A 27792-nucleotide genomic window follows, 5' to 3' on the forward strand; every position below is an offset into this window, starting at 1 on the left:
GATGAATATAATTCAAGATTGGTTAAACAACTCCATAATCACCACCAACATAAATATGTAAGGAGCATAAAATATCCAGATATCCATTTATTACATGAATCCAAACTAATGGTTATTTCTGTTACATGTTTCAACAGCGTCCTGTAGTACACCGTTGCCTTTAAAGTACCTTGTTGTTTGGGTCTTCGCAGGCTTTTGATTGGTAGTAACACACATGTGGTGTGAATGACTGGGGTGAGAGCTGCTGGATGCTCTGTCTGTCTCTTCCATCCACTCTCTTGTTTACTGTGTCCTGCTGCGATGTCTGGCCATACAGAGAGGAGAGAAGATAGACATACTCTCTTTTTTCTTGCCTCCTGCTTCTTTCAATCCTCCTCTTTTTTTCTTTTTTGAAAAAACAAAAATCTATGCTAACTAAAATCCAAAGATGCAAAGCACCACACAAACTAAACAGTGATGAATTCAAACATCAAAGTCATTTGAAAGAGGGGTTTTAACAATTTTAGAGACTACACCTGTGAGCAAATCATTCTTTTTAGGTTAATTCTATTTAATCATAATTTTGTGGTAGACTTTGGTAATCTATTTTAAGGCAGTTTAAAGTACCAGTACTGTCCTCTTCTGCTCCTCTCCAACCAAATGTCCAAAGAACCTTTTTGTTCAGACATGAGGACTGCATGATTTCTCTTATCTTTCTGATGACATGTCCGCTCACACAGATGTTTAAACTCAAACCAAGGTTAGTGGGGTTATCAACATCTCAAACACAAGGCTCCCTTCCAAAACTCTGTTCTTTAATTCGTCGGAGAGGAAAGAATGGTGAAAGGTCTTAATAGAAATTAGCTGAAAAAACTTGCATTGAGTAAACAGAAATGACTTCTTTGTGTTCCCAACTCTATCCCATTTGTACAATGAGATTAAATTGCCACAACGGAAGGTGTATTAAAAACAGAAACAAGATACATATAATAATTTCACAATTTAACTTATAAAATGAGTGAAAATGCTCTGAAATATAGGGAATAAATAATAAAACCCATACATCAAATTCTAAGTTTGAACTACTAAACTAAGCTTAAACACTTAACTAAAGGTTGCGCATTGATTTATATTGAGTGTAGGGCTGCAACAATTCCTCGATTGATTCGAGTACCTCAATTATTAAAATTGCTAGAGGAAAATTTATCTGCCTCGAAAAGTTTTGTTTAATTATTTAGTGCACCGTGTTCCACTCGAGACGTTATTTGTGATGCGCAGCGCTCTCACTCCCGCCTCTGAGTTGTTGACAAAAGCTAAGTGCTAGCAGCATAACGTCCAGATTTTTGCCCTGTTTCGCAGGACCAATAAACATCCTTAAAATGACTGGCGTGATGCCTGGAGTACGGCAGCCTTTCTTCTCCCAGAGCTGCTGGTTCAGAGCGATCGCCGTGGAAGATCGCGGTGGGAGTATTTATGCAGGTGAGCGGATAGATTGAACATTGCGGGTGGCTGCGCTGTAGCTGATGTTTAAGTGTAGCTTCACGGACAAACTGTAAAGTTAATGTCATTTCCTCCCGGTCTCAACAAATGGATAGCGGAGCGCATCGTGTTCAATATGGGATCAGTGAAGCTCTCTTTGTTTTGTCTTTAATGCAGCCGTTCATCGGACATGCATGGCTACATGAATGAAATAAGAGGGTTGATTAAATAGTTTAAATCTATTTAAACTATTAGATTTTAATAGACAGAGAATCAATTTAAAACAGTTTTCCTCCAAACTACCACAGCCAGCAAACAGCGTGGGCCCAACACAGTGAGCCAGGTTCTGGTCCTGCTGGAGGTTTCTTCCTGTTTAAGGGGAGTTTTCTGTTCTGCATGCTCAGTGTGAAAGATTTCTGCAGTCAGTGACTTAATGAAATTTGCTGGGTTTTCCTAAATGTTTTAACCTATTTGAATCATGAACTAAATTGACTCCATTGTTGGATAACTAGAGTCAATTTAGAATATGTCTGTAATATTGGATTAGATATAATTATTTATTTTTTCAATGTGTCTTGACACAACATGTGATTTGAGCTGGTGCTATTTAAATAAACTGAATTCTGTTCAGAACCAGGTCAGACTGGATTACAAACTCTGAGAACGGACTAATTCTGCATGCTAACTGAACCAGGTACACTCCCATATTCACATCCACATTCACATTGTTTCTCTGTCTATGAATTAAAGAGTTAAACTGTTATTGGAAATCTGTATGTTTGTCTTAAAACATTTGCAAGAAAAAATTAAAAAAGTTTGAAATCTTAATGTCTAAGATCTTAATTGGGCGATCTCTTTTAGTCATGTTGAATCATTTTGTTGGGGGAAAATATCAATGCTTTTTTTTCTTTCCTTTTTAGAATAACACATTTTTAACTTTTTCTGCTATTTTTAGTTTTTTTTTACCGGTTACTGGTGAACAAAAAGAATTAGAATGGGGACAATTTTGATCTGTCCCCATGACTTGTCGAACAGCTTGAATTACTAGATAAACAGATGAATCTGAAAAAAAGACAAAACAGAAACAGAAGAGCAGAATGGGAGCTTGTGAAGGTGTGTTAGTGTGTGACAGACTTACTGTCTTGAGTGTGTCCGCGCATCATTTGTACATGTTCAGGGCAACTTGAGCAAGTCCTTTTTATGACTGTGTTCTGCATGTTGTGTGTGTGCGGGGGGGTGGGCGTGTGTGTGTGTGTGTGTGTGTGTGTGTGTGTGTGTGTGCGTGTGTGTGTGTGTGTGTGTGTGTGTGTGTGTGTGTGTGTGTGTGTGTGTGTGTGTGTGTGTGTGTGTGTGTGTGTGTGTGACATACTGCAGAATGCTTCTACCTGTAAATGTCAGCCAGTTGTTCTCAGGGATGACAGCTAAGAAATCAGCGGTAAATCAGGCTGGAAGCCTCCTAAAGAGGTGATTAATAAACATGTCATCTATGCGTGGATGCATCTGTGAGTGTAAAGAGGTGTGTGTGGGGGGGGTGCATGTGTGTGTGTTTGGGTCTGCTGACATGGACCCCATTTACTTTAAGACAGAAGTAGGTGAGTGATGAATAAAGAATAAAGATATCTGAAAAACATGGACAGAATAACATGGTAGGATGGAGTATTAGTAAGTTGTGTTGATTTAAATAGAAACAGAAAGTAGCTTCAAACTGCTGCATTCAAAAGGGGACAGGTTGTCTCTAGTCTCTAAAACAAAGGGGATTTTTTCTCTTACCCAGTTCTAAGAAAAAACAGAGACTTACTCTGTTTTTGCATATGTCTACCTTTCTGTCTGCAGACTCCACAATCCAACTGTGCTCCATTATTCCAGAGCCAGGATGCCGCTTCCTCTTTGTCGTTGTTAAAATAAAAAGAGAGATGGTAAAGCTTCGCCCTTCATCACACTTAGCCCGGCGACCGTGCTGCTCTCTAATGGAACTTCATCCATTTCAAATGACAGAATCCATTATGGCTGCATGCACTGCTCTTCAGCGCAAGTGTTGCATGCACTGGATTTATTCTAGTTATTTGCAGATAATGTGTGCAAACTAAACTGAGCCACATTTTTTTCTCATGCACATGCTTAGCTTGAGGTGGGGTGGTGGATGTAAGACACTTAGAGAAAATCTACAAATACATTTATAAAGAGCTCTTGCATGATTATTATAGTTTGTGTAACAACTTGCTTGTTTTTATTTATTTAGAATTTTTTCTTAAACCAAGCTCTGGGTTCTTATTGTGGCTGATGAATTGTCTAATGCTTATGTAATGTTTAAAATACCACCATTAAAATACCAGATAAAATACAATTTTTATTCTAGATATTTATTATTATTTTATATTATGGGACCCAAAACAGGACTATGTATAACACTTCTTCCCTGGACCCCCTGTATTTTCAGGGGCCCGGGGCCACAGCTGTCTATGAAAACCTAAAATACGCGAATATTTGCCACTTCTACAAATGGGGCAGTATTATGTGTTTTCCAGCCACATAAAACCATTTTATAGTAAAATCTAGTAATTATATTACCTTCAGTTGTTATGAAAATGCTGTATATAGCAAATATGACTTAAAATAAATTTGACTTACTCCCTGGGCTGCACAGTCCAAACATACCGCAGCATGCATTAATACACACGTCTTCCACTTTTAGGGGTACAGCACCATTGAAAATAGATGGCATTTTTGGACTAGCTTCGTAAACTCCAGACAACAGTGTGTCAATGAGCATTATGTCTAGGTGTTCGATCTTCTCAAGCTTCACTTTCTTTCAAATAATTTTGAAAAACTATGGGAATTGAGAGATTTTCTGTGAATATTTTAAAGTTACATTCCACAGAAATCTGTGAATACTGAGAGGTGTTTAGTAACATAAGAACATGATTTTAGGAGCAAGCCTTTATAGAGTACATTGTTGAAAACCACAAAAATTTCAAGGAATCACAGAATGAGTATCTGACTTTCTTATAATTGTTGAATTGAGGAACTATCTACTTGTTATCTGGATTTAATGAAATGTCATCAGAAAATGTAAAGCTAAATGTTTCATTAAAAAAAATTGAACAGGTGTCCTATTAAAACTGTTGGGAAGTACCAGTTAACCCAATTTACCTCCCCATCACCCATCAGGGAGCTTAGAATGAGAATATTGACCGTGGAAACAAACAAAAGAAATCTAAATAATTTATTTTCTCCTTTAAATGGAGGGCTACTTCTCTGTGATAGACTAGTGTAAAAGAAGAACAGCTTTTCAGGCATCCTGCAATGTGCCACAGTAGTTTAATGTTGTCACCAGACAGGGTTTGTTACAGAGCAGTAACATACATTCAGAATGACATTTTGATTAGCCAATCATATTTTGATTTGTAGTTCACATGTATTCTGCACCCCTCCAAAGTATTGTTGTTGACCCAATAAAGCTGATCTTGGTAACAGATCTTTGTCAGTGGAAATGGCCTCAGCTGGTTAGGAGCCAGTTTATTGGTGCAGCTCGGCGTTCACTGAGAGCTGTCAGTTTCTATTGGTCGATAGCTGTGAATACCTGAGAACATCAGTTGTCTCTATGCTTCTTATGACTTGTTGTCTGTATTTTGTAGATATTTCAACCATCACTGCTGCTGTGGCCATGTACCAGCTTTTAGGTTTCTGTTGTTAGAAAAGATGAGTTTGTTTTCAGATACTCCAGACATCTGCATGTCTTTAGACTCTCCCCAGCAGAAGAATTGATAAACTGTAACTCTGGTTTTAAAGTTTTTGCACTGACTAGCAATCAGTTTTAGAATTAATTTTAAAATTTTGATCTACACCGTCACAGCTTTATGTGATTAAACTTTGTGCTTAATTCATAAAGAAATAAGTCATTTTATTGCATTTTATTTAATTCTGCACTGAAGGAAAACTGAGAGGTTGAACCTGAACCAGAACATGAGCACTAACTGTGGACAGCTGTTTCTGTCAGTGGTGTGTATTGGGTGTGTATAGTTGTTGCAGAGGGTGGACGTTTGACCCTGCCCTGGAAGTACTTGAACAGTCTCATAACAAACAACGTGGTTACACCAAATAAACACTGATGTGTATTCTTGTATTTTATTGGCATATGGGGGTGTGTGTATGTGTGGCAGTGTCGCTCCCCACTAAACTGACACATTTTCAATCACACGGTTTATTCTGTGGAAATTGTTGAGAGCGAGAAAAAAGACCAGATTTCTGCAGTTCTATGGGCTACAATAGGACAAGCCAGGATTAGTTTTTTTTTTTTTTACTTTGTGCGAATGTGTGTGTGCGTGCGTATGCGTGTAAAACCGTATGTGTATGTATTCCCAGACAATGCCCTGGTAGCCAATTTGTAATATATAGTCAGCCTTGAAAAATGGCCCAGATCTCCCCTTCGCTGTCTGCAATTTAGCTCTGCCTGCACCCGGCAATACCCATTGTGCTGCCTCCCACCACTGCCATTTTGGCTTGATGGAGTGTGTGTTTAGATCTAGTGTGTCTGCGTGTGCATTTCAGTGTGCTTTTACCTATAAGTCAGTCTTTGGATGTGTGTCGATGTGCACAAACCAGTGACATTGTTTATTCACAGGTTATTGAATTTCTGCTTGTGTATCTTTGCCTGTGCCATTATGTGACTGTGTTTGTGTGTGTGTGGTATCGCATTGAAATTGTTTGCCCAAGTCTTTATCCTGTGAATGTAGTAGTTAATGTGGCACAGCAACAGGTCTGTCAAAATTAGAGAAAGGTGCACAATCCAAATGAAAACCAAGAAAAAGTTGAGGAAGTAGCAAAAGGGATGATTGAACAAGAAAGGGGAAAAAAGACAAAATCAGAATGAAAAATATATATATATATTTTTAAATCTATGTATACGTGTACACGAAAACAAATGATGGCAATAAGGATTAATGAGAACACAGATTATGGTTAACAGAACAGAAAGATGAGTTTATAAAAGTTAGGTAGAGTGACAGAGGAAGACGAAAGAGGAAATAATTTGCTGGAGAGATAGAGATACAGAGGCAATAGGCAATGTAAGTGATGCAAGAAATGTTAGAAAAGGAGGGAAGAACAGAGTGGGGAAAAAGGAAAGAGAAAAAAACAATGGGGAATGGGGACAAGAGAGGAAGAGATCATGGAAAGAAAAAAAGTCACTGTAGAAAGAAAAAAAGAGAGCCAGAGAAATGGAGTAGGAGTGTGATGTTGCTGAAACAAATAAGTGACGTGATGAGTGACCTTATGAACCTCATTCTTTCTCTGGAGATTGATTGTTTTACCAAAGGTCTCACTTCTGTTAATAGCAGACACAGCAGGGTGGAGAGGTCAGCTGTGAGTGTGGGTTTGTGTGACGGAAACTTCATTTAATAAAGAAAAAACAGGACCATTTCTTTCTGTTCTTTGAAATAAAATGAATCTGACCTACAGTCAATTCATTTACATGAAAAGGAAAATATTGGTGAGTCTATAATATATAATATAGTATATGCAGCTCTGGAAAAAATTAAGAGACCACTTAAAATGATCAGTTTCTCTGATTTTACTTTTTATAGGTACATGTTTGAGTAAAATGAACATTGTTCTTTCATTCTATGAACTACTGACAACATGTCTCTGAAATTCCATGTAAAAATTTAGTAGTTATTTGCAGAAAATGGTCAAAATGATTAAAAAGATGACCTCAAATAATGCAAAGAAAACAAACTCATATTCATTTAGAAACAACAATACTAATGTTTTAACTCAGGAAGAGTTCAGAAATCAATATTTGGAAGAATAGCCATGAGGTTTTCAATGGGGTTCAGTGCAGTGGTCTCTTAATATTCTCCATAGCTGTATATGATCATTGTAAAAATGATCATATAAAACTGTACAACTATTCCCATAGTAGTGCAGCGTTGGGAACAATTGCCCATAGCTAGGGTATAGTTAGGTGATGTGGAGGTGATATTTTCCACAATTCATGGTTCCATCGATTGTAAGATGTAATCAAAGTAGCAAAGACCTTCAGACTATCACCATGTTTGTCGGAATGATTCTCCTTTGATGAAAAGCGGTGTTAGAAATAGTTCACAAACTGTTCCACTTTTGTTTTCTTAGTCCACAGAATATTTTGCCAGAAACCTTGAGGATTGTCACCATGTTCAAAAGTGAGACGGGTCAAAGGTGTTTGACGGGTGTTTGGTCAGCAGTGGTTTTAGCCTCGGATGCCCATGGATCTCAGTCTGTTTTTTATATCTGAATCATAACCCCTGACCTTCAGTGAGGTGATCGTCTCAATGATGTTCTTGTTATTTTTCAACCCCAGGATAAAACAATGCCACTCTTGGATTACTGATTGACAGCAGTAAAGATAGAGCAAAAATCGGGTGGATGGAATGGGGAGGTTTTGTGCTTTGAAACCATCATTTTCATGTTTCGCTGTGATGTATTTTTCCTGGAATAAATGTAAAATAAGCCACACAACTCAGAGCTGTAACTGGAGAGGTCTGAGGTCATGCTTTACCTCTGTAACTGGAGAGGTAAAGCATGTGTTGGTGCTTCAGACTGAGGGCAGGAACCAAGTCTTGCTTGAAAAGGAAACCACCATCTCCACAAAGCTTTTCTACACAGGAAAAATGCAGTGCTGTAACATTTTCTGGTATATGGCTGCACTGAATATGTTGATCTTTTGACCTCATTTGCCCAAATTAGATGATCCTGATTGTCTCTTGCATCGGCTTTGCTTCATAATCCGTTCAAGGCTTGAAGTAAATGATGTTTTTCCCTTATCCTCAACTTTCTAAATGATCTACTTAGAAACAGCACTGTATGAACAGCCAGCTGCTTTAGCGATGACTTTCTCTGGCTTACATTCTTTAACTCTCTATTGGCTTGGCGCACGCTGAGCAGGAGCGCAGCAAATGTCAAAGTCAGGCAGCGGGGGTGTGGGGTTGTACCTTTAGATCCTGAAAGCATAAAAAACACCTGGTAAAAGCACACACAGGGTCAGGTGCGACCCTGCCGGACAGCGCACAGAGTAAAAAACTTGTGTGGTCCAAATGACCCCATCTCTTAAGACCAAGGCAGGGTTAAAAAAGAAGTAAAAAAAATGTAATGTCCAGCATACATTTTTCAATCTGTATGCTGGACAGCTGTTAAGTCACCAGTCTTCACTAAGATGATTTAAGCCACAACATGACATTCGTTTATTGTTTATTAGAGTGGATCCCCTGTATTTGAAGGGGTTAGCAGCCACGACCATCCACAAACAACTGAAGTTTATGAATACTTAAAACCTTTTCTAAAAATGCTTATAACTACCTATTATATAGTTCAGATACAAAATATACCTTAATATGCATTAAAACACACATTGGAAACATTGTTGGTTCTACTACAGAAGTTCACATCTGCGGTTTCTTATCTCCGCTCTTGGTGGGACAGCCAATCAGTGCCAAGGAAAATGAATGTGGCTTCTGGATTGACTGCTTTGCAAATGCTAACCAATAGCATGTCAAGTAGCATTGTGCCTTGCTGTTTCAGCTTCTCAAGCTGCATTTTCTGCAGAATTCTTTAGATGAGCTCAACAAAAAAAATCTGCAAGTAGTAAAATTACTAACCAACAATTTTAGTTACATTCCAGAGAGAAACCTGCAAATAGTTTAATGTGGGAATTCTGAACTGTGAATAGTTAAGTTCCCTGTGGCTCTGTTTGATTTAAATTGATACATTTATGTGTAAAGAATAAAAAATTACAGTTTTAATGTACCTAGGAAAGTAAGCAATGGAATCTGTCTGTCATTTACTATTATTTAAATAATTCCTGCTGCTGCTCCATGGATTAACCATTGTCATGATCCAGAATCCTTTTTCCAAATAGCCACAGTCTTATTTTTACTGCTTTTAAAAACATTTTTAACAGACATGTTCCCTAAACATGCATCAAATCAAAAAGCAATCCAATTTCTAGACTTTATCTGGGTCATTTAATCTGGAAAGCAGCTCTTTGTGTTCTGCTGTTGCTGTAAACTGAAACAGGTTATGCCGGTGCTGCCCTCACTTCAACCTCTGACAGGAACAATAGTGGGCAGCTCGCCTCAGAAAACTGTTTTACAGTAATACATGTCCACAAAACAAGAACAACATTATCAATGGTTTCATGGTGCGCTACACAGTTCAGCTAATGTTCTCCTGGAAGCTGACACTGCTTCACTGTTTCTCTTTTTTCTTTCCTCTCCCTCTCTAGCCTCTCTTGCTCTGCCTCCGTTTCGTAGTTTTTCTTCTCTTCTCTCTTTTATTTTTCTGACTTCTCCTGTGCTCTTTTTTTCAGTATGAAAAATCCACATCAACATGGGTTTTGACAGGCTGTCTTTGGTGGGTGTGTAAAATTTGAATAATTCTCTGTGTATAGACTCTGGGGCGGCTTTGTGTTTTGTATTTGACTGCGTCGCTTTGCCTTCCTGTCAAATCCCAGCCAGCACCATTTAGCATTGCTATAAATATATAAACGGAGAAATAAAGCAGCTAAACTGCAGTTGTATCTGTTTATTCCTGAATATTTTACAAACCTTGAGCTGTTTAGTCGACCAGTGGATAAAGAAAAAGATGTCTTTTTCGTGCTGGGTTTTTTTTTACTGCTAGGTGACATTTAATCACTGAACGTTTAACATGATGTTGAGACGCTGTTGGTTCCTAACAAGCCAAGTTAGGTTGAAATGTTGTGCCGATTTATCTGAATCACAATCAACTTTATTTGCCAAGTTTGCAGGAATAAACAAAGAATTTCACTCTGGTTTTCATCACTGTCAATCAAAGAACAATCACAAAACAACAAGCTACAATATAAAACAAACTAGGGCTGTCAATGCAATTAATCTAAAATGTTTTAACGCCTTAATATTACATAATGCAGATTTATTAATTTTCACATAAAAGCCTCTCTCCTGCTAAGGGTTACCTAGTCCACAGCAGCGCTTTACTCGGTTAACCACAGTTTTGTACAAAATTCATAATTGCAGAGTTACAAATGTGAGAGAAAAGATGAACGAGGAGTTAGACTGGTGGGCTCAGCGGCAACACTGAGGTTAGAGCCGCGCCACACATACAGTGGCTTTAAGCCTCATGCGGCCGTTCTGAGTTTGAATCCCGTTGGTTCCTTGCTGAATGTATTTCCCCCTTTTCTCTGCCCCCTTTAGATTAGTGTCAAATAAAGGCCACTAGTGGCAAAAAGTAGTTAAAAAACAACAAAAATAACAGTCATATACGTTTGGATAAAACCAAGATAGTATGTATCTTATCGATTTATTGCGATGATGAATCATTGTTCCACCAAAGGAGCACAATTAGTTTACATTTCATTTGTAAATTGTGTTTGAAACAAATGACTTCTTTTAAACCGTCCTTAAACCTAGAAAACTGAGATGTTTGGTTTGAGACATTAAAGCATTTTCTTTAATAGTTTTGAAAATGTGCAATTTTACATTTCAAGCTTACAAAATTTAGCAAAGCGATTAATCTAAATTTACCACAACTGGGGTTGATTAGTCTGATAAATTATTTTAATCGATTGACAGCACAAAGAAACACACCTAGTAAAAAAGGACTAGAATAGTAAGAACAGACTACAGTAGGACAGGATAAGGGTGTGTGAGTGTGTGCAGCCTTTTTGTTGGCTTAGATTCCTCAAGGCTTTTTCTTAAAAAAATTTTGTACATCTTGCATAAATTATCACAGAGATATTGTATTGTTTTTTGGTGAAACATTTCTTTGAACAGAAAATTTAGAACATTATTTTTTAGATGGAGAGTTTATTTTTCATAATAGATAGTGTGTCTATATTCATTGGATTTTCTATTCCATTGAGCTAAAAATGCCCATTTTTCAATTAGTTTCTGATATGACATCAAATTGTTAATACTGTTTAAAAAATACTTTCATGTATAGTATGTGCCTGCCAGTGGTACTTGTACTTCACTTTGTATTAGATTAATACATGTATTCTTAATATCTATTCTCCTTTTCCCCTTTTACAATGGTGCTGATATTTTGTCCTGTTTATTTTCTCCTCACTCTCTCTACTTTTCCTGGTTCTGTGTCCTAAGGCTGTCGTTTAAGAACTTTTCCACGCTTTATCTTTGTGTGTGTTTCACAGTGACCCCTACTGGGAGCGGCCGTCTAATGCAGGCAGCTGCTCGAACGCCCGGCCCAAGACCCTTCACCTGGCCGGCCAGCAGCATACCTCCTCACCATGGTAACGTTGGCGTCAGCTCCTCAGTAGCTGTAGAATTAGCAGTGGTAGATTTTGTGTTTGTGTTATGCATCAATCAAGAGCAAATGATGAATGATAACTGGGATTAGGTTGTTTTCTGCTTAGTTTAAGTCTCTCTTTTTTGGGGCGTCAGCATTTTTTATGATACCGGGCCATCACGGTTGAAAATATTTATAGAGTTGGTTGCATAATTAGTTTTAAAAAGTCCTCCATAACCTGAATGTGTTCTAGAAAAATGCTGTATTTTTCTGAAAACCCAAAGTCAACTTATCCATTTAAAGTTGTCCATTTAATGCCCTGGTTTAGTCAGAAATTTAAAATCCAACACCTTTGCTTGGTTTAGAGTTAAGGTTTTATTGTCTCCTACTAATATTAACCTAACGGTAGTTAATAAATGGATAAAAATAATTGTCCTGAAAACATCAATGCTCACTTTTTGCCAGTATTCAAACCTTAAAGGATTTGTTTAATTTATAGTTGCTTAGAGATAAAAACAGAAGACCAAAGTTTTTTTTATTATCATGTAACAGATTGATATATTGGATTTAACAAAACCTTAAACTGTCAGTCAATGAGTTTAAAATCAGCGGTTTTGTGCACTCATTAAAATGATTCACCAACATGTTTTTTTATTAAAGTTAAAAAAAGTCAAGAATTCAATTCTTCTTTGGTAACGAGTACAGTCTGAATTTATACTAGTCTAAATTTAGAGTCTGTGTAAAATAAAGTGGTTTTCAGAGATTATCTTAACATACTGTATGTGCACAGTGGTGAAAGAATAAAGGAAAATATGGCATAAAACCCACTAAAGTTAGTAAAATATTTCTTTACATGTGAGAATATTATCTTTTGTTCCACTTTTAATTATTGAGCAACTGACAAGTAAGTGTGAACATATGTCATCATATTTATTTGATCATTTTCATAATAAATTTTAGTTATTGAGGGTAAATAAAAACAAAACTGACAGATTGATCAGAAATGTTGTTGTTGCTCTTTTCTCAATTGTTTGTCCCATGAGAACATCAATATCAGAATATCTGACAGTTTGGAAATATGATTAAATGCAGTTACTGTGTGTATGCCTTGGTATGTGTATTTTTTAACGTCTACATATTTACATGAAAACGTGTTTCTCAATATGTACTGGTGTTCTGTACTGATTTCAGAAATCTGTCATCCCTCTGCAGACCATCATCCTCACTTTTGCTGGAAAAAAATAGATTTGACCCTAGGAAGTGAACTCATGCCTGGTGCATTGTATAAAATATTTACTTTTTGTGTCCATGTTAGATTACAGTACTAGAGAAAAAAGGGGATTTGTGACAGAATTTGGCAGAGCTGAGAGGTGACAGCAGTCAGTAGCTCCTAATTCAGTAAACCTAAGCATGTGAAGGTCACTCTGGAGCAGGAACTGCACAGATAAAAATAATGACCAAGTGAACAACTTCCAGGCACTACAATTAAACTCCAGATGCAGGTTTTAACAGTCAGGTAAATTAATGCCTAAATCACTGGTGTGAGTCATGATTCACTAACAAAAGATAAAAAATAAAACAACAAACTATTACTCATGCCCCCTTTTCAGAAAACAGGGTTAATAAGCTCTGAGTTGACTTCAGTTACTCTGAATAAACTGATCCGGCTTAATGATATCCAGATTCTTTGGTTTCAGAACAGGAGATATCAACTAGGTAACTCAACTCTGAGTCAAGTTACCTGAGTTAAGCCTAAGCATGAGTATAGACGCCCTCATCAATGGAGTGCAGATAACGCGATTCACCATGGCAACAGGAGTAAAAAGAAGCCTGCAAGTGTGCATATCTGTCCAGTGGAATTAGAAATGTAATGAGAGCATAAGCAGAATATAGAAGCATATTTAACATATATAATATGTTAAATATGTTTTGACATATTTAGCAAAAGTATTGCTAATTACGTCAATACTTAGCAATAGTGCAAAATAGCAAGTGTTAGCATGGCAGACAGTTGATGTGTGAGTGTGATTTTGCAGAGAATTAGTAATATTCTTGACGCTACAAATATTTAACGTTCAAAAGAAGGATAATTTTATTTGTCTGAACCAAATATCCATAACTACTGTACTTAGGACACCCAAAAATAAATGAATAGATTATGCCTGAAGTGTTAAAATGTGGTAGTGACTACATTACCGGTTTCACCGATATCTGGCTTTCTGAAACGGAAAACCCAGGATATGCTCATAGTTACCCCAGAACTTACTCAAGAGTTTCACTTATCTTCCTGTCTGAAACGGGGCCCTGTTCAGGTATGTGTGTGTGTTGGGGTGTGTGTGTGAGTTTGTCTGCTGTGTTTATGTCTGTCTTGCTCTGGCTTAGTGTGACACTAATGCAATGGGCTTGTGTATGTTTGAGCGCTCACGTCTACAAGGTGAAATTGAGATAAATGGTGGAGCAGCTGGGTGGCCCAAGATGTCCTCTCCACCTGTCTGTCCTGCTTATATACTTATATGTGAGCATTTATGTGTGTTTAGGACTCTGTATTTACTTTGATTGTGTGTGTTTTTATTTGTTTATTTGTACATCTATGTGCAAATCTCAGCCTGTGGTCGTGAGCTGTTGTATGGAGGTTTGTTCTTCTGTAAAAATAAGCAGAGTTTCATACATTTAAGGAGACGAACAGTTTGGGGTGATTGATATAAACTTAATACAATATTTTGTGGAACTGTTGTGATGACAACAAAGATTATGATTTTAAAAAAACAATTGTTTATTACTTATTTTTAGGTAACTGTATGAATGTGATTACCTTAGACACAATTACTGTCTTTGAAAAACATTCCCAGTGAAGTACACTCATTCATGACTCCACTGTCTTAAACATATGTGAATTATATCACTAAACTGCACTTAGTCATATTTCTGGATTTACTGACATTTTATGATGCTCTCATGGAACTAACAGCAGAGAAAATATCAAGAATAACATTTCCGATTATATTGTCACTTTGGGTTTTGCTTTAATTTACCTTCAGTAGCTGAAATTTATTATGAAAATAATAAACCAAAACTCTTATCATGATAGGAAGTGTTTCAGAATTTATTCTCTATCTAGATTTATGTTAGCATTCTGACTGGGTCACTGCAAAACATTAATAAATAAATGACTTTAAACCTTAAACCTATTTATTTAAGGAATATGAATAATTATGGTCTTAAATGTGTAGAATGCAGAAATAAATACAGTAAAAAATTAAAGACATAAATAACATGGTTATATTGTTTTAAATTTTCAGAACTTTATAAATGTTTATATTTATAAAGCTGCAACGTTTATAAATGTTGCAGCACAAAAAACCTCTGAAGACACTAAGCACAACTTCTGTCTTCATGAAGTTAAAACTGGCGTCAGAAAAATTGGTTGGAGAATTTTTCTCTTGTCTTTGGTGAAAGGCCACTAACCATTTCTCACTCTAGCGCTCGACCTGCGTGTTTGTTTTGGTTGTATTGACCCAGAATGCCCTGTGTTATTATCCGTTAACTGGTTTTGGAATGGTCTCTGGTCTGCTTGGTGTTCACATTTGAACCGCACCAGATAGTTTGCTTCAGCCAAGTACAGTCTTAGGTTTGCTTTTTTGGTCCATATTAGAGTTTGACTGCACATTCACAACCAAACTTAGTTGGAGTAACAGGGCTGGTGGGAGACGATGTGTCTCTGCTGTCCTACTACAGGCTCAAAGGAAATCTTCCCCTTTCACATTCTCTATTCCACCACTCCAACATGTTCAGAACATATCATAACTTTAGTGCTTCAGAAAAAAAACACCTTCTCATTTACTGTATATTGTAAATATATGACATTTAATCTATTTTTCTTTCTAATGTTTGTTTCCTTACTCCTTTCTATGTCTTCCTTCCTTCCCTCCTCTCCTTCATTGGGCTTACCTTTGTACTTGCTTCCTCTTCATGTGTCTTTCTCTCTGAGAATAGTTTAGATGACGGGGGTGTGATGCACTCTGATGTGAGCTCTGTCTTCTCTCCAATGTCGCACGAGTCGACTCTAGCGTGTTGCTGACTTTGGTTAACTTTCTTTCTTTGATGCCACACCTTCTCTCTCACCTTGCCTTCTTTTTTTAACCTACTTTCACCTTCGATTTTTTTTTGTCACTCGCCAAAACAATAGATCCTTCTTTTCTCCATCTGACTTTTTATTTCAAAGAGAACATCCGAAATTCAATAATTTAACCCTCTCTCTGTCTTTGTCTTTATTTTTCTATTTTGCATCACCTACCCGTGTCTTTGTCTGACAGGGAACATGTTAATAATGGATTGCATAGATTCAGACAGGGAGAAAAATATGAGCACATGAGCATAAGGTATTCTTTAAAGTTATATTGTGAAAGGCTGTGTGCTGCTGTCAGTCTTCGGGTTCTTCTCCTTTTTAACTAATCTAACCAAAATCTACTTTTGTGTTCTAAAAAGAAGATAGATTGTGGAGTCAAAAAACGTGCTGCTTGTTTGAAGCTGCATTCAAAGTATAGCAGTCTGTTGCATTCTGTCTTATTCCTGGGACTCCTTTTATTTGTTTGTTTTCGACAAGGATTGTAAATCTAATGTTTAATCTCTGAATCATCAGATATGAGCATGATAAGAACAGATCATTTTTCCTTACCTGAGTTTGATCTGTCATGACAATCAGGACATGATGTTTCTCAATAAATAGTGTTGTCTAAGCGAATACAGGGTTTATTAAGGGTTCACTGTGGTTTTAATAAAAGTTGGTGTTTTAGTTTAAATTTTATTTCATCATGCTCTTTTAATAAAACATTTTCCTTGTAAGGACTATTCTAAGCATCTGACCTGATTTATAACAACCCCCCTATGTTTGAGGTGGAGAGATCTCCCTGCCATCACCCTAATATTTAACTCACCCGACAGACTTAAGTCAGTAACTAGCTTATTAATATAAGGACAAATCTGAAGATCTCAGCTATAATTAATAAATCACTGCAGTAGGCAGCATCTGCGTGTGCGCGCACACACACACACACACACGCCTGCATGCAAGTTTTTAACATTGTTGTTTAATGGCGCTACAGTGAAACGGGTTGCTGTAGATGTAAACCTGATGAATATATTCTCATTAACAAGCGGTGCTGAAGTTTAATCTGTGATTGTTTCCACTAAACGAACACAGGTGTTGGTTCAGTGTGGTGGTGCAAAGGAAAAACAAAACTAGTTTAAAGTGGCAAGACTATTTACTGCTGTCTATAACAGTAGGACTGACTGCATTTGTTTTCACTCTATCATAGTCGAAACAAAGGCATAGAACTCACACAGTCTACCTGTCTGCCTGATCTATGAAGATAGACACTCCAAGTGTGTGTGTATGTGTGTGTGTGTGGGGGGGGGGGGGGGTTGTGTGGTCTTCTTCTCCTGCACCTGTATGCATTTAGCTGAATGTGTGTGAGAGACAATGAGTCACAACACAGGTCTAGAGCCCAGGCTGAATGAATAAACATGTTTACTTGTCAACAAACACAGCTTCATTATGGTTCTATTCTATTCTATTCTATTCTATTCTATTCTATTCTATTCTATTCTATTCTATTCTATGTCATAGTAAAGATTCCTTGTTTTTAAACTACTGTAAAACTTCTGTTTTGTTTCGTTGGTTAGGCTCTTTGAAAAACCATGAGAACATTAAAAATAATCTCACTTCACTACTTTGATTTATTTTAAGTTTTTGGTGTTGACCATGAAAATCGAGCCAGAACAGCCCTCGTCTTTTACAGTTAATCAAACTGTCATCCAAACTACAGTAAGAGCTGCAGGGTCGACCAGCCAGGCTGTTAAATCCTGACTGGAGCAGAATGGAGGTCAGGTTTTCCTTCAGTTACTGGGTCAACTCCATGGAACTTTTTATTCGGCCTGAAAGCATAAGTGTCATTTCATTTTGAGTTGGACTCTACATGTAAAAAGTGTTGTTTTTTATTATGTTACAATTCAGACATGGTCTTATTGTCTCATGTCTTCCATCTGATGCACCAGTCCTTTCAAAGGTAGAATTTAAACTTTAAATTTAAATTTATACTTAGAGTGAGCAAATTACATAGAATGTCACTGAAACTTACAAAATTTATCTGACACTTAATGCTTTAACATGTGTTAAATGTTTACACACATTAACACTTTAAATAATAATAATAATAATAATAATAATAATAATAATAATAATAATAATAATAATAATAATAATAATAATAATAATAATATGTTTGGTCGAATTCAATAGTTTAGCATTTATTAATAATACTGACAATTATAAATGTGTTTATTAATTATAACTTATTTTGTAATTAGTATTGTGTTTTCCAGAGATTATTCAGACAAGATAATGAGTCTAGGACTTGTCTTTTTTTTTCTTCAGAGAATAGCATTTTAATGTCTTGTAAATGTTTTTAAAATAACTTTTTGTCACTTTTTGTTATTATTCTAATTTTAGACAACACTTTTTTTGTATGTCTAATTGTGAGTTAACTGACTCATTTTTTAAAATCCTTAATAGGTTCATCATTATTATAGTGTTCACATTGACCTTTTTGTTAAAACACTTCACCAAAAACAAACTCAGTGTTGGTAAAAGCAATAAGAAAGTGCCAATGAATTATGAGGGGTTTTCTGCCTCTCTACTGTTGGTGTTCATTTTTGTTAAATATGGAGCTCATGTACTGTAGTTCGGCCCATTTTATCTGACCTGAAATAGCTAAGAAATAGAAGAATGATGAACTAATGTGCAGGAGAAAGTGTTTCTAAGGAAGAAGGGTATAACAATAAATACATAAGTGGCAGATTGCAGGTAGAAACATCAAGAACATAATTCCTCATGGAAAACTTTTACTGAAGATTTTAAACGAGAGTCTGTATTTCTTTTTAATGCACAGAATTCAACCTGAGAACATTTTTCTCTTCACACATAAACACACTCCTATCAACAAACTGAGACCAGAAGCTTCAGTAGATCACCTGAGGACTTCCCACACCTACGCCTTTGATTTCTGTTCCAGCCGCTTTTGATTCGCACATCATTTATGATTTGAAGCTGAACCTGATCACTAAGTTTAATTGGATTCAGATTCTCCTGGCTCACACACAACAGGCCCTTGGCAGTTGGTTGTTGGATACATTAGGGAGGCAAAGCAGGTACAGTGCTGCCTTGAGTTAGCTCCAATTAATGTGAGTTTTCTTTTTTCAGAGCAAGATTTATATTTTTTCGTGCTGTTTGTGGTTTTTGAACTCAAACTTGGACTAAAATGTGCTTTAAAAAAGTTTTCCTTTATATTCTTACAAAGTTTCAAAAGATGTCAAGGTTCAGCCCAGTGGATGATGAATGTCATGATAATGTCTAGTTGTCCTTTCAGAAAAAATGCACTGAACAAAGAAAAATGAAATCTATTTAAAAAGCTAACAAGTTAGCACTCGGAAAGAGTGGTTAGTTTTTGGATATACATATTTGTTTTTGGTTTGTTGCCTTAGTTATTACTCATATTTGTTTTATACTTGTATTTGCAATGTCATTCCTCTGCCTTTTGGATTCCATCCTCTGTAACGTTTTGTGACTAGGTCCCTCCCTTATTTTGTAGGTTCTCTGTTGTGTTCGTGTAATTTTTTCTATACGATGAACAGTTAAAATTGGGGGCGAAGGGACGGGCTTATAGTGAACAAGGCAAGTCCGAACCAATTTGATCTTATTTTTAAATTATTATTATGTCACATATATATCCAATCACACACATTTTTACCTTTACAATGCTTTGACTTTATAGTTAAAACACGAGTCAATAAATGCTACAACTGAGCTAGTAACTTTAAATTAAACTGCAAAGCCAAAGTAAAATCAAGTAAAACATTAAAAATTGACAAACAAAATGAATGTTTAATGCAGGAATGTCAGTCCTGCAGAATGTTTATGTGTGCGTATAGCAGAACCAATGTGTGTAAGCTGGAAGTCTAGTTTAAGAGACTAGATACTGGTGGTTTAAAGTTACAACGTCTAAGATAAAATTAATTTTCATCTGTTTTAAATAAACAGAGACCTCTCTTTCTGAGGAGTTAATTCAAGGACTCAAATCTAACATGTTGAGTTTTTATTACTGTATTTTACGGACTATAAGCCGCTACTTTTTTCCAACGCTTTGAACCATACGGCTTATAGTCCGGTGAGTATCGATAGCCACTGCACGTAAGCTCGGCGTTAGAGATGCAGGGCTGCGTCCTTAATAGCAGATGTATTCCAAAAACCAAGAGCAGTGGAGATACCAGCGGCTTATAGCCTGGTATGGCTTATATATGTACGTTTCTTTTTTTTTTTTTTTTTACTTTTTGGGTGCGGCTTATAGTGAGGTGCGCTTTGTAGTCCGAAAAATACGGTAACTGATTTTTGCTCCTTTGTGCAAATTCACCTCATAGCCATGTAATACATTTTGTTTTGCTTCTACTTTTGAATTTATAAAGGCTGCTGGAGTGGCTGAATTATTATACACTAGGGTGACCAAACGTCCGTATTTCCCGGGATATGTCCGTATTTCACGTCCTGTCCCGGGCGTCCCGGGTTTTTTTTTAGAAAGTGAGGAAATGTCCTGTTTTTTTAAATGTCCTTCATTGGACCATTAAATTTACAGGCACTAGGGCACTGCGCACTGCGCTGCGTGTGACGTAATCCCTGAGCCGCGTCAGTGCGGGCAGCCCTGTTCTTAATCAGAAGATAGATAGCGTGGCTATCAGTACGCCAACAACATGCCAAAGCGCAAATGTATGGAGTTTCCCCGCTTTTAGAGCACCCCCCTACAAGGTGTTCTGGTTTTATATTTATTTATAAATATTTACAAAATCTGCGACAGACTAACGACCTGTCCAGGGTGACCCCGCCTCTCGCCCGGAACGTTAGCTGGAGATGGACACCAACACCCCTCCTGACTCCACTAGGGACAAGGATGCACAGAAAATGGATGGATGGATATTTACAAAATCACAATATGTTAAGTGAGTCAAAAAAAGAAATCAGCTACCAAATGTGAAAATTAACTTAAATACACAAATAAAAAAAACAGTTGTGGTTCAACAGAACATTAGTTTTACAGGATGTTATAATGTGTTTTCAAATCATGTTTTTTATTAACGCAAACATTATGTGAAAAGGAAATCTTTTTAAAAATGCTCAACACCAAAATATATGTCACATAAAAACATATATAAAGTAAAAGCTTGTGCACACTTCCTACTGATGAGGACCTTTGATCACTTTCATTTCTTCCATTTGTCACAAACATCTTCAATGCAGTAATGACTCTCAGTGTTTTCATAGTGTTAATGTTCCCACAACTATAGCTAACCACCCGTCCTCTGACCGTATCCCGCAGTGCTGTTAGCATTGCTTATCAACAATGAATGAAATTTGTTCAATGTTTTTCTAAGACCTGTATAGATCTATATAGACCTGTATAAATCTGTGTAGATCTCTATAGACATAGATATAGGCTATAGAAGTCCTGCATATAGATGTCTATGCAGGACTATACAGACCTGCATACAGGTACATGCAGACCTGCATAGACGTCTATAGATCTGTATAGACCTGTCCAGGTGACAGGGACTTCCCTCCTGGGAGCTGAGATCACAGATGCTGTGCTGATGGGATGTCCAGTTAGTCAGCATACTCACATTAACTCATTTACAGACTCACATTTGGTAACACACACTGTTTGACCATCATGTCTTCATTCAAGGACAAGCATCAGACACACACAAGCACACCCCCGCGCGCACACACACTCAGGGACACAGACAGGTCCATCTGGCCAAAAGAGGTGGCAATGTGTCTATGGGTCAGCCATGAGGCTGGCTGTGTTTATTAGAGGCTTCAGAGTGTCTGCCAGGTCTCAGTATGATTAAGAACTCAGCGCTCCACTCATGCACTGAATGTGTGTTGCATGGAGTGAGGAGTGTGAAAGCAAGCAGAAAAAAATATTGAAATGCAAAGATTTAAACACTGCAGCCAAAGCCGGAAAAAAGAATCATCCACTGTATCAGCTGAAGGTAACTGGAATTTTAGCAGAACTTTTATTTCACAAATGTACATAAAGTCCATACATGCATTGATATGTATGGATATATATAGGTACTTATGCATATGTCCGGTTGTGTATGACTATTTGTAAAGCTGTACATTTTCAGGCATGTGGTACAAAAAACTGAAACAGATTTGTAGGCACAGAACACATTGTTTGGACTCAGCTTTATGTATCATGCTTGATTTAACCATTAAGCTTAATGATGACAACATGAGAGATGTAATTGCAGTTACCTTCATACAGACGGACACGTGGAAGTGAGGTCGGTCACAATCATTTATCCATCTTTTACAGTTTTCCAGATTCTGTTTGGGTTTTAGAAAAGTAATACATTTTATTCCCCCTTCTAAATGCTCTGGGTAAAGTGTGTTGTAATTCCATGTTCCATGATGATGGCAATTAAAAGAAAATTAACAACTTTTTCTTCCCATTTGCATGTATCAGGATGCAGAATAGGAACATTTGTCGAGTATCAATGATGTTGACATCAGATGAATGTGACCTGGCTCTACAGATTCAGATCACATTTGAAAAAGATCGGATACATATCGAATATCCAAGTGGCCTGGGCCACATTCGAAAAAAATCCAACCTGTGTTCAGACTGTCATGAAAAGAACAGATACAGGTCACATTAAGGCAAAAAAAAAAATTGGAATTGTGTCACTTCAATTGTGAACACAGCCTACACGTGGGGATTGTCTAACTTACTAGGTCAAAGTGTACGGAGAGAGCTGGATTCATGTTGAGTTTTCTGCTGAGGCAGGGGGAAATTAAATAGTTAATGAAAAGTATCTTCCCAAATAAATTATAAATTATATTTAACGTCTTAAAATAGGTGTAACCTTATTTTTTTAGTCATTAAAATAGTTATAGTAGGAGGCTGAGTGAGTGGCTTTGTATTAACATAGTTATAGGATTTTTCCAAGATATATTAGGAAATAAAGAGACCTAGCTTTGGAGTTGATATCATCAATAGTTCTTAAATGTACACAGTTCTTGAAACCACTGAGACAGAAGTACCACTGAGACAGTTCTTATTTAAATGGTTGTAACTCAATAAAACATAGGAGAGCCTTTCAGAGACATGGACCTGGGGAAGCTGTTTGGAGAGTACCACCGCTGTTGATAGAAGAATATTTATTATGAGCCCTTTAGTAACCATGAACATCTGAGAAGGTCTACAAACTCTGAGCAGAATTGCTTGGACTACACTGTGATTTCTTACAAAGAAATGATTGCTGTGAGCACAGATTCTGAGCATGTAGGTTAGCTCTCTGTGGTCATTTGTGGCCCTTTCAGCTTCTATGTGAGCAGCATTAAAGCTTCCCTAGTAATGGGGTGTCTGGGTATTCTTCTGCATTCTGAGACATATCATACTGTGCAGTTCTCTTCATACCAATGTTCCCACACTGCTATTGTGAGAGTAAAAGGCTAAAAGCTATTGAAGCTAATTGCAACAACAATAACACAATGGGTGTTTATGCAAATCCGCCACTCATTTTGCCTCTCACCGCAGCTCTATTCAATCCTTTCCCATATTATCATTTAATTTTCTGCTTTTCTTATTCATGTCTTTCCCTAATTTTCTCTTTAATTCTCTTTGCCACATTATCCCCCATATCTATTACGGTCCGTAAAGCCTTTTCTTTGTCATTTTTTATCTTTCCCTTTTCACTTCCTCCACTCCGTTTCCCTATTTTCTTGTGTAAACATGTGTGCCTTCGTCAGGACTTGTGTCTCTCACCTTTATTTCCATGTCATTGCTTCTTTCTTCATGCTTTAGGTTCTATGTTGTGTAATGTCGACAACATCTTTAAATACTAGTATGAAGAATCTAATTTTTTACTGCTTGTAAAAGTATATTAGAAAATAAAATGTGCATATTACTTACACTTATAATTGCAATGATAAATTTACACTATATTTTTTGTTTCTTTTGAGAGTAGTTTATTGTAATCTAATCAGTTTTTATGCTAATGAATCAAACATGTAAATGTAAAAACAAACAAACAAAAAAAAACAGTTATCATTTTACATCCACTTCACTATAACATGAATCATAGTTTGGTGTATCACAAAACATGCCAAAGCTCAAAACCCCATCCAAGCCGTGATATAATCCCAATTATAAATCATTTCATATATCTGTTATTAAAAGCCAGTTGGTCAGATACAGAAGATATATGAACTACAATTTTATTGGCCATTTTTTCTGAGCATATGACAATTGTTATTTTATTATTCCGAAACATACAAAGCTCTGATGCCGATCAGACCACATGTCCCATAATGCACCAACAGCTACTCAAGCTTGGCCTGTGGGAAGTCAGATCCACTAAGTGTTGCCAGTAATTGATCAACCAGGTCACCCCAACCCAACTGTGTTCTCAAATGCACACATTTCTGATAACCGTACATTTCATACTGGACTTTATAAAAATACTTACTGATGTGCACCAAAATGAATGGTGTAGGATTATTTTTTGCTGAGAAATTATGGCAAGCCTGACATAATGGGTGGAAAAAATGAATTATCTTTATTAAGTTTTTTTTTAATTATCATATAACAGGTACTTCCCCAGTGTATCATAAGCCTGGTGGGCCACCAGGCTTTACTGATGGTCCCACCAGACTAAGCATTGTTTATTTATTTTAGTTTTTCAAATGATTGTCTTTTTTTAAAACCTTTATAGTCAGTGTTTAGGTAATTATCAAGTGACGTTTTCAAAATTTCTCTCAACTTTAAACAGTTTTTTTTAAAACACTGTGGCCTGCTGGATAACTGTCTTACTGCCCCAAGAACTGGGCTTAGCAAGTTTTCTGGGAGAAACCCTGTATAAAAATCCCATGAAAATCCACTGAAGTGTGTGTTTGTAACATGGAAAGATGTGCAATATTTTTGCAAGGCAGTGTAACTGGTGATGTAATAAATTTATGAGCTGGTAATTATGGCATTTGAATGAGCAGTGACGTTCATTATGTATGAACAGGTCAGTCGGGCGGCTTGCTGTTCACCGAGTTGTGTTGTCCTACAAAGAACTGAGTCAGTGACCTTGTAATATTCTCTAAGTGTTAGTGCTCAGATTGCTCCGTAATCTGCAGGCTTCATGAACAAGTCAGTCATCTGTCAGTGTGTCACCTTATCAGTCATTTAGTTCACACACACACATTCAGGTACTCTTAACAATTTCCTGTCCTTCAGCTGCCTATCAACCCGGCTCAGTCATATCATTTATGAGCCTCAAAAGACGCATTTGAGAGGCTGACAGACGTAAAAATACAGATTAGAAGATTTTACAAAAGACATAAACTCTTTTAACATTTTTATTCTCTAATTGAAATAGTATTACACCTGAAAAAAGGATAATTTACTGTATTCCTGTTTAATTTCTAACAGCGTACATTAATGTGTGAAGTCTGACATATTCAGATTTATCCTCTGCACTCTTCTCACCATTTGTTTATTGTTTATTCCACTCCACGTCATATCTGCCTATTTCTCAAGAGTCTTCTGGCTCTTGTCTCTTTGCTTTTGATTATTATTGACACAGTGAACAGCAACAATAACAACAACAGGAGGGGAATTTGCTGGAGACGGGAGATTTTTGGAAAGCGAGAGGTGTAAGAAGGCTCGAGAGAGAGCCTGCTGTGAACCACATCCAGCATCAATTATTCAGCTTTCTGTTGCTTTGTACAAACAGGATTTCTGTCAGAGAGGAGGACATACAAAAACACACACAGAGCGCTGAAGGTAGCAGACAGCCAGGTGTGTGAAGTGTGTTAAGAAGAACAGATGAGAGGAAACCTTTGTACTGATTGGCAGGCTGATCAACATGTAGATCTGATCAAATTCATATCTTGCAGTGAGGAAACATTGTACATTTTCTATTATAACAGCATCAGTTTGCAAGGGTCCCAGAGGTCAGAGTGGGGATCAGCTAGACGGCAGAAATATTCAACTGAATTTACAATTTAGTGGGCTCTTAAAAAAATCTGACTGCTGTCATTTGTTTAGAAATCTTGTTTTAATTGTAAAACAAGATTTATAAGGTTTGAAATGGTGGCAGATAGAGGGACTGAAGAAAAACGTGACTGAAGGTGTGTGAAGACAGTAATTTATTCCTGTAATTTGCATGTGACTGATGACATCACTGATGACATCAAACTACCATCAGAGAAATAGAGAAGTAAACATATTTGTGCAGTTTCATTCATTTTTGTTAATGAGTATTCACTAAATTCATACAACTCAAGACAACACTGTACTCTAATTTCTACTTATAGTATTTTTCAAACAGTTTTTCATTTCTTCCATATTCTGAACCAAATTAGTTAGAATTTACCAAGACCTATTTTTTTCTTTTGTTGGGTTTATGTTTCATTTACAAAACTGAACATTAATATATCCAGATCCCTGTGATTTGTTACTCGACAGTCTTTAAACTTTGAGTCTGTATGTTTGGACAGGAAATGATGACATAAGTTACTTATTTGTTAGGGAAATCACTTTAAGGCTGCCTTACTGCTGAAAATGTGCTGCCTTACCTTATCTAAGTTCAGAAATGTGCAGTTCTGGTACGTTTCAGTTCCCAGACAGCCAAAGTATTTTTGAAACAACCTAATGCCATGCAACATTCAAAAAATTCTGAATTAAAGTTTTAGCTTTTCTTGTTGCAGTGGTCATTTCCTCCATCAGTCTAACTAGCTCTAGTCTTACCGTTCCTCAGCTGCGGTGGCGTCTGCTCCACCTCGGCCACCTGCAGGCTGTTTGACAACAGATCACCACTTCCACAAAGTAAACCATAATCTGAATCTTTGTCAGCAAAGATCTGAATCAGTCCATCTTCTTTATGGCATATTATGTTAGACAGAGGGTGAACCACTGCAGTGCAAAAACAGATACAACAGCAGTCAGTGGGGTAAGAAATGTTCAACAGAGTAGTCTATGTTTCAAATTAAGTGTGTATTTCTTCTGCAGTTTTTGCTGACTAAGTAAGCTTTTAATATATTCATGCATGTGCATTAGTGAGTTATTAAATTTTTCCAAGGCAGATTTGTCACACCATGTGTGTGTTATGTAGTTTATAAAGGTTCATTCATTCCAAGGGCAGCCCAGTCTACCTTCAAAGTTTTTTTAATCACTTGTTCTTCTTCTACTTTACCAACTTTCAAATTAATAATCGGAAGTTATTGTTACTAATTGTAATATTTTTACTTTGCTGTTTGTGCCTGTTGTAGTATGTCTTAACTTGAAAATATCATTTTTGCTAGACAGAAAAAAACACATTTGCCATCTGTCTAACAAAATGAAACTTTTGTTAAAAAGTTCTCCACACAAACACACAAAGCATTGATCTCTAATGGCTAAAACGTTGTTGGGGTTTACTGACAGCAGAGCCTGAAATTCTGGCTCCATTGTATGAATCATATTGGGATGTGAGCATAAGGACATGCTCAGTTCATCAAGGTCATTTGCACATGTTTTCCAAAGATTATAAGACAAAAAGAATAAATGTTGTCCTAATTTAAGGTTTACTTTGGGAAAATATCTGATTTCCATCATAATAACAATCAAATGGCTGCAGATCATTCATCTTTACTTTCATTTGAAGAACAAGTAGGTATTTAGAAAAGTATTTGAACAAATAGTGGAGCACTTTCTTCTCCAGTCATTGATAAATGTGGCCTCTTCACAGCCCAGCAATAACAACAAATCAATTGATATAAATAAGTCATGATTGAGCATTGGTAGAAATATCAATCCAAAGTTTCATTGTTTCTATCATGAGGTTAAACAGCTGATCAGTTGACAACATCAATGTAACTGTAGTCCCTTGTCTATTTAATTCAGTTATGGAAAATATCATTATGACTTAAATTACCGTACTAACAAATAAAAGATACACAAAAACAGAAAACCCTTTCTGTTGCAGCCGTGTTTA

General features: G+C 36.7%; 1 protein-coding gene across 3 annotated transcripts in view; it reads left to right on the forward strand.

Annotated features, from left to right (window-relative positions):
• npas3 (neuronal PAS domain protein 3) overlaps positions 1-27792 on the forward strand; it is a 268530-nt gene that overhangs the window by 57245 nt on the left and 183493 nt on the right. For 2 of the 3 annotated variants that reach the window (XM_023352222.1, XM_023352224.1), the window contains exon 2: positions 11621-11719. The exons of the other annotated variant lie outside the window; for it this stretch is intronic. In XM_023352222.1, coding sequence (XP_023207990.1) covers positions 11621-11719 — 99 coding nt within the window. The remainder of the gene's footprint in view (positions 1-11620; positions 11720-27792) is intronic. 3 annotated transcript variants of the gene reach the window in all.

This window comes from Xiphophorus maculatus, chromosome 19 (assembly GCF_002775205.1).
Source record: "Xiphophorus maculatus strain JP 163 A chromosome 19, X_maculatus-5.0-male, whole genome shotgun sequence".
Lineage (NCBI taxonomy): Eukaryota > Metazoa > Chordata > Actinopteri > Cyprinodontiformes > Poeciliidae > Xiphophorus > Xiphophorus maculatus.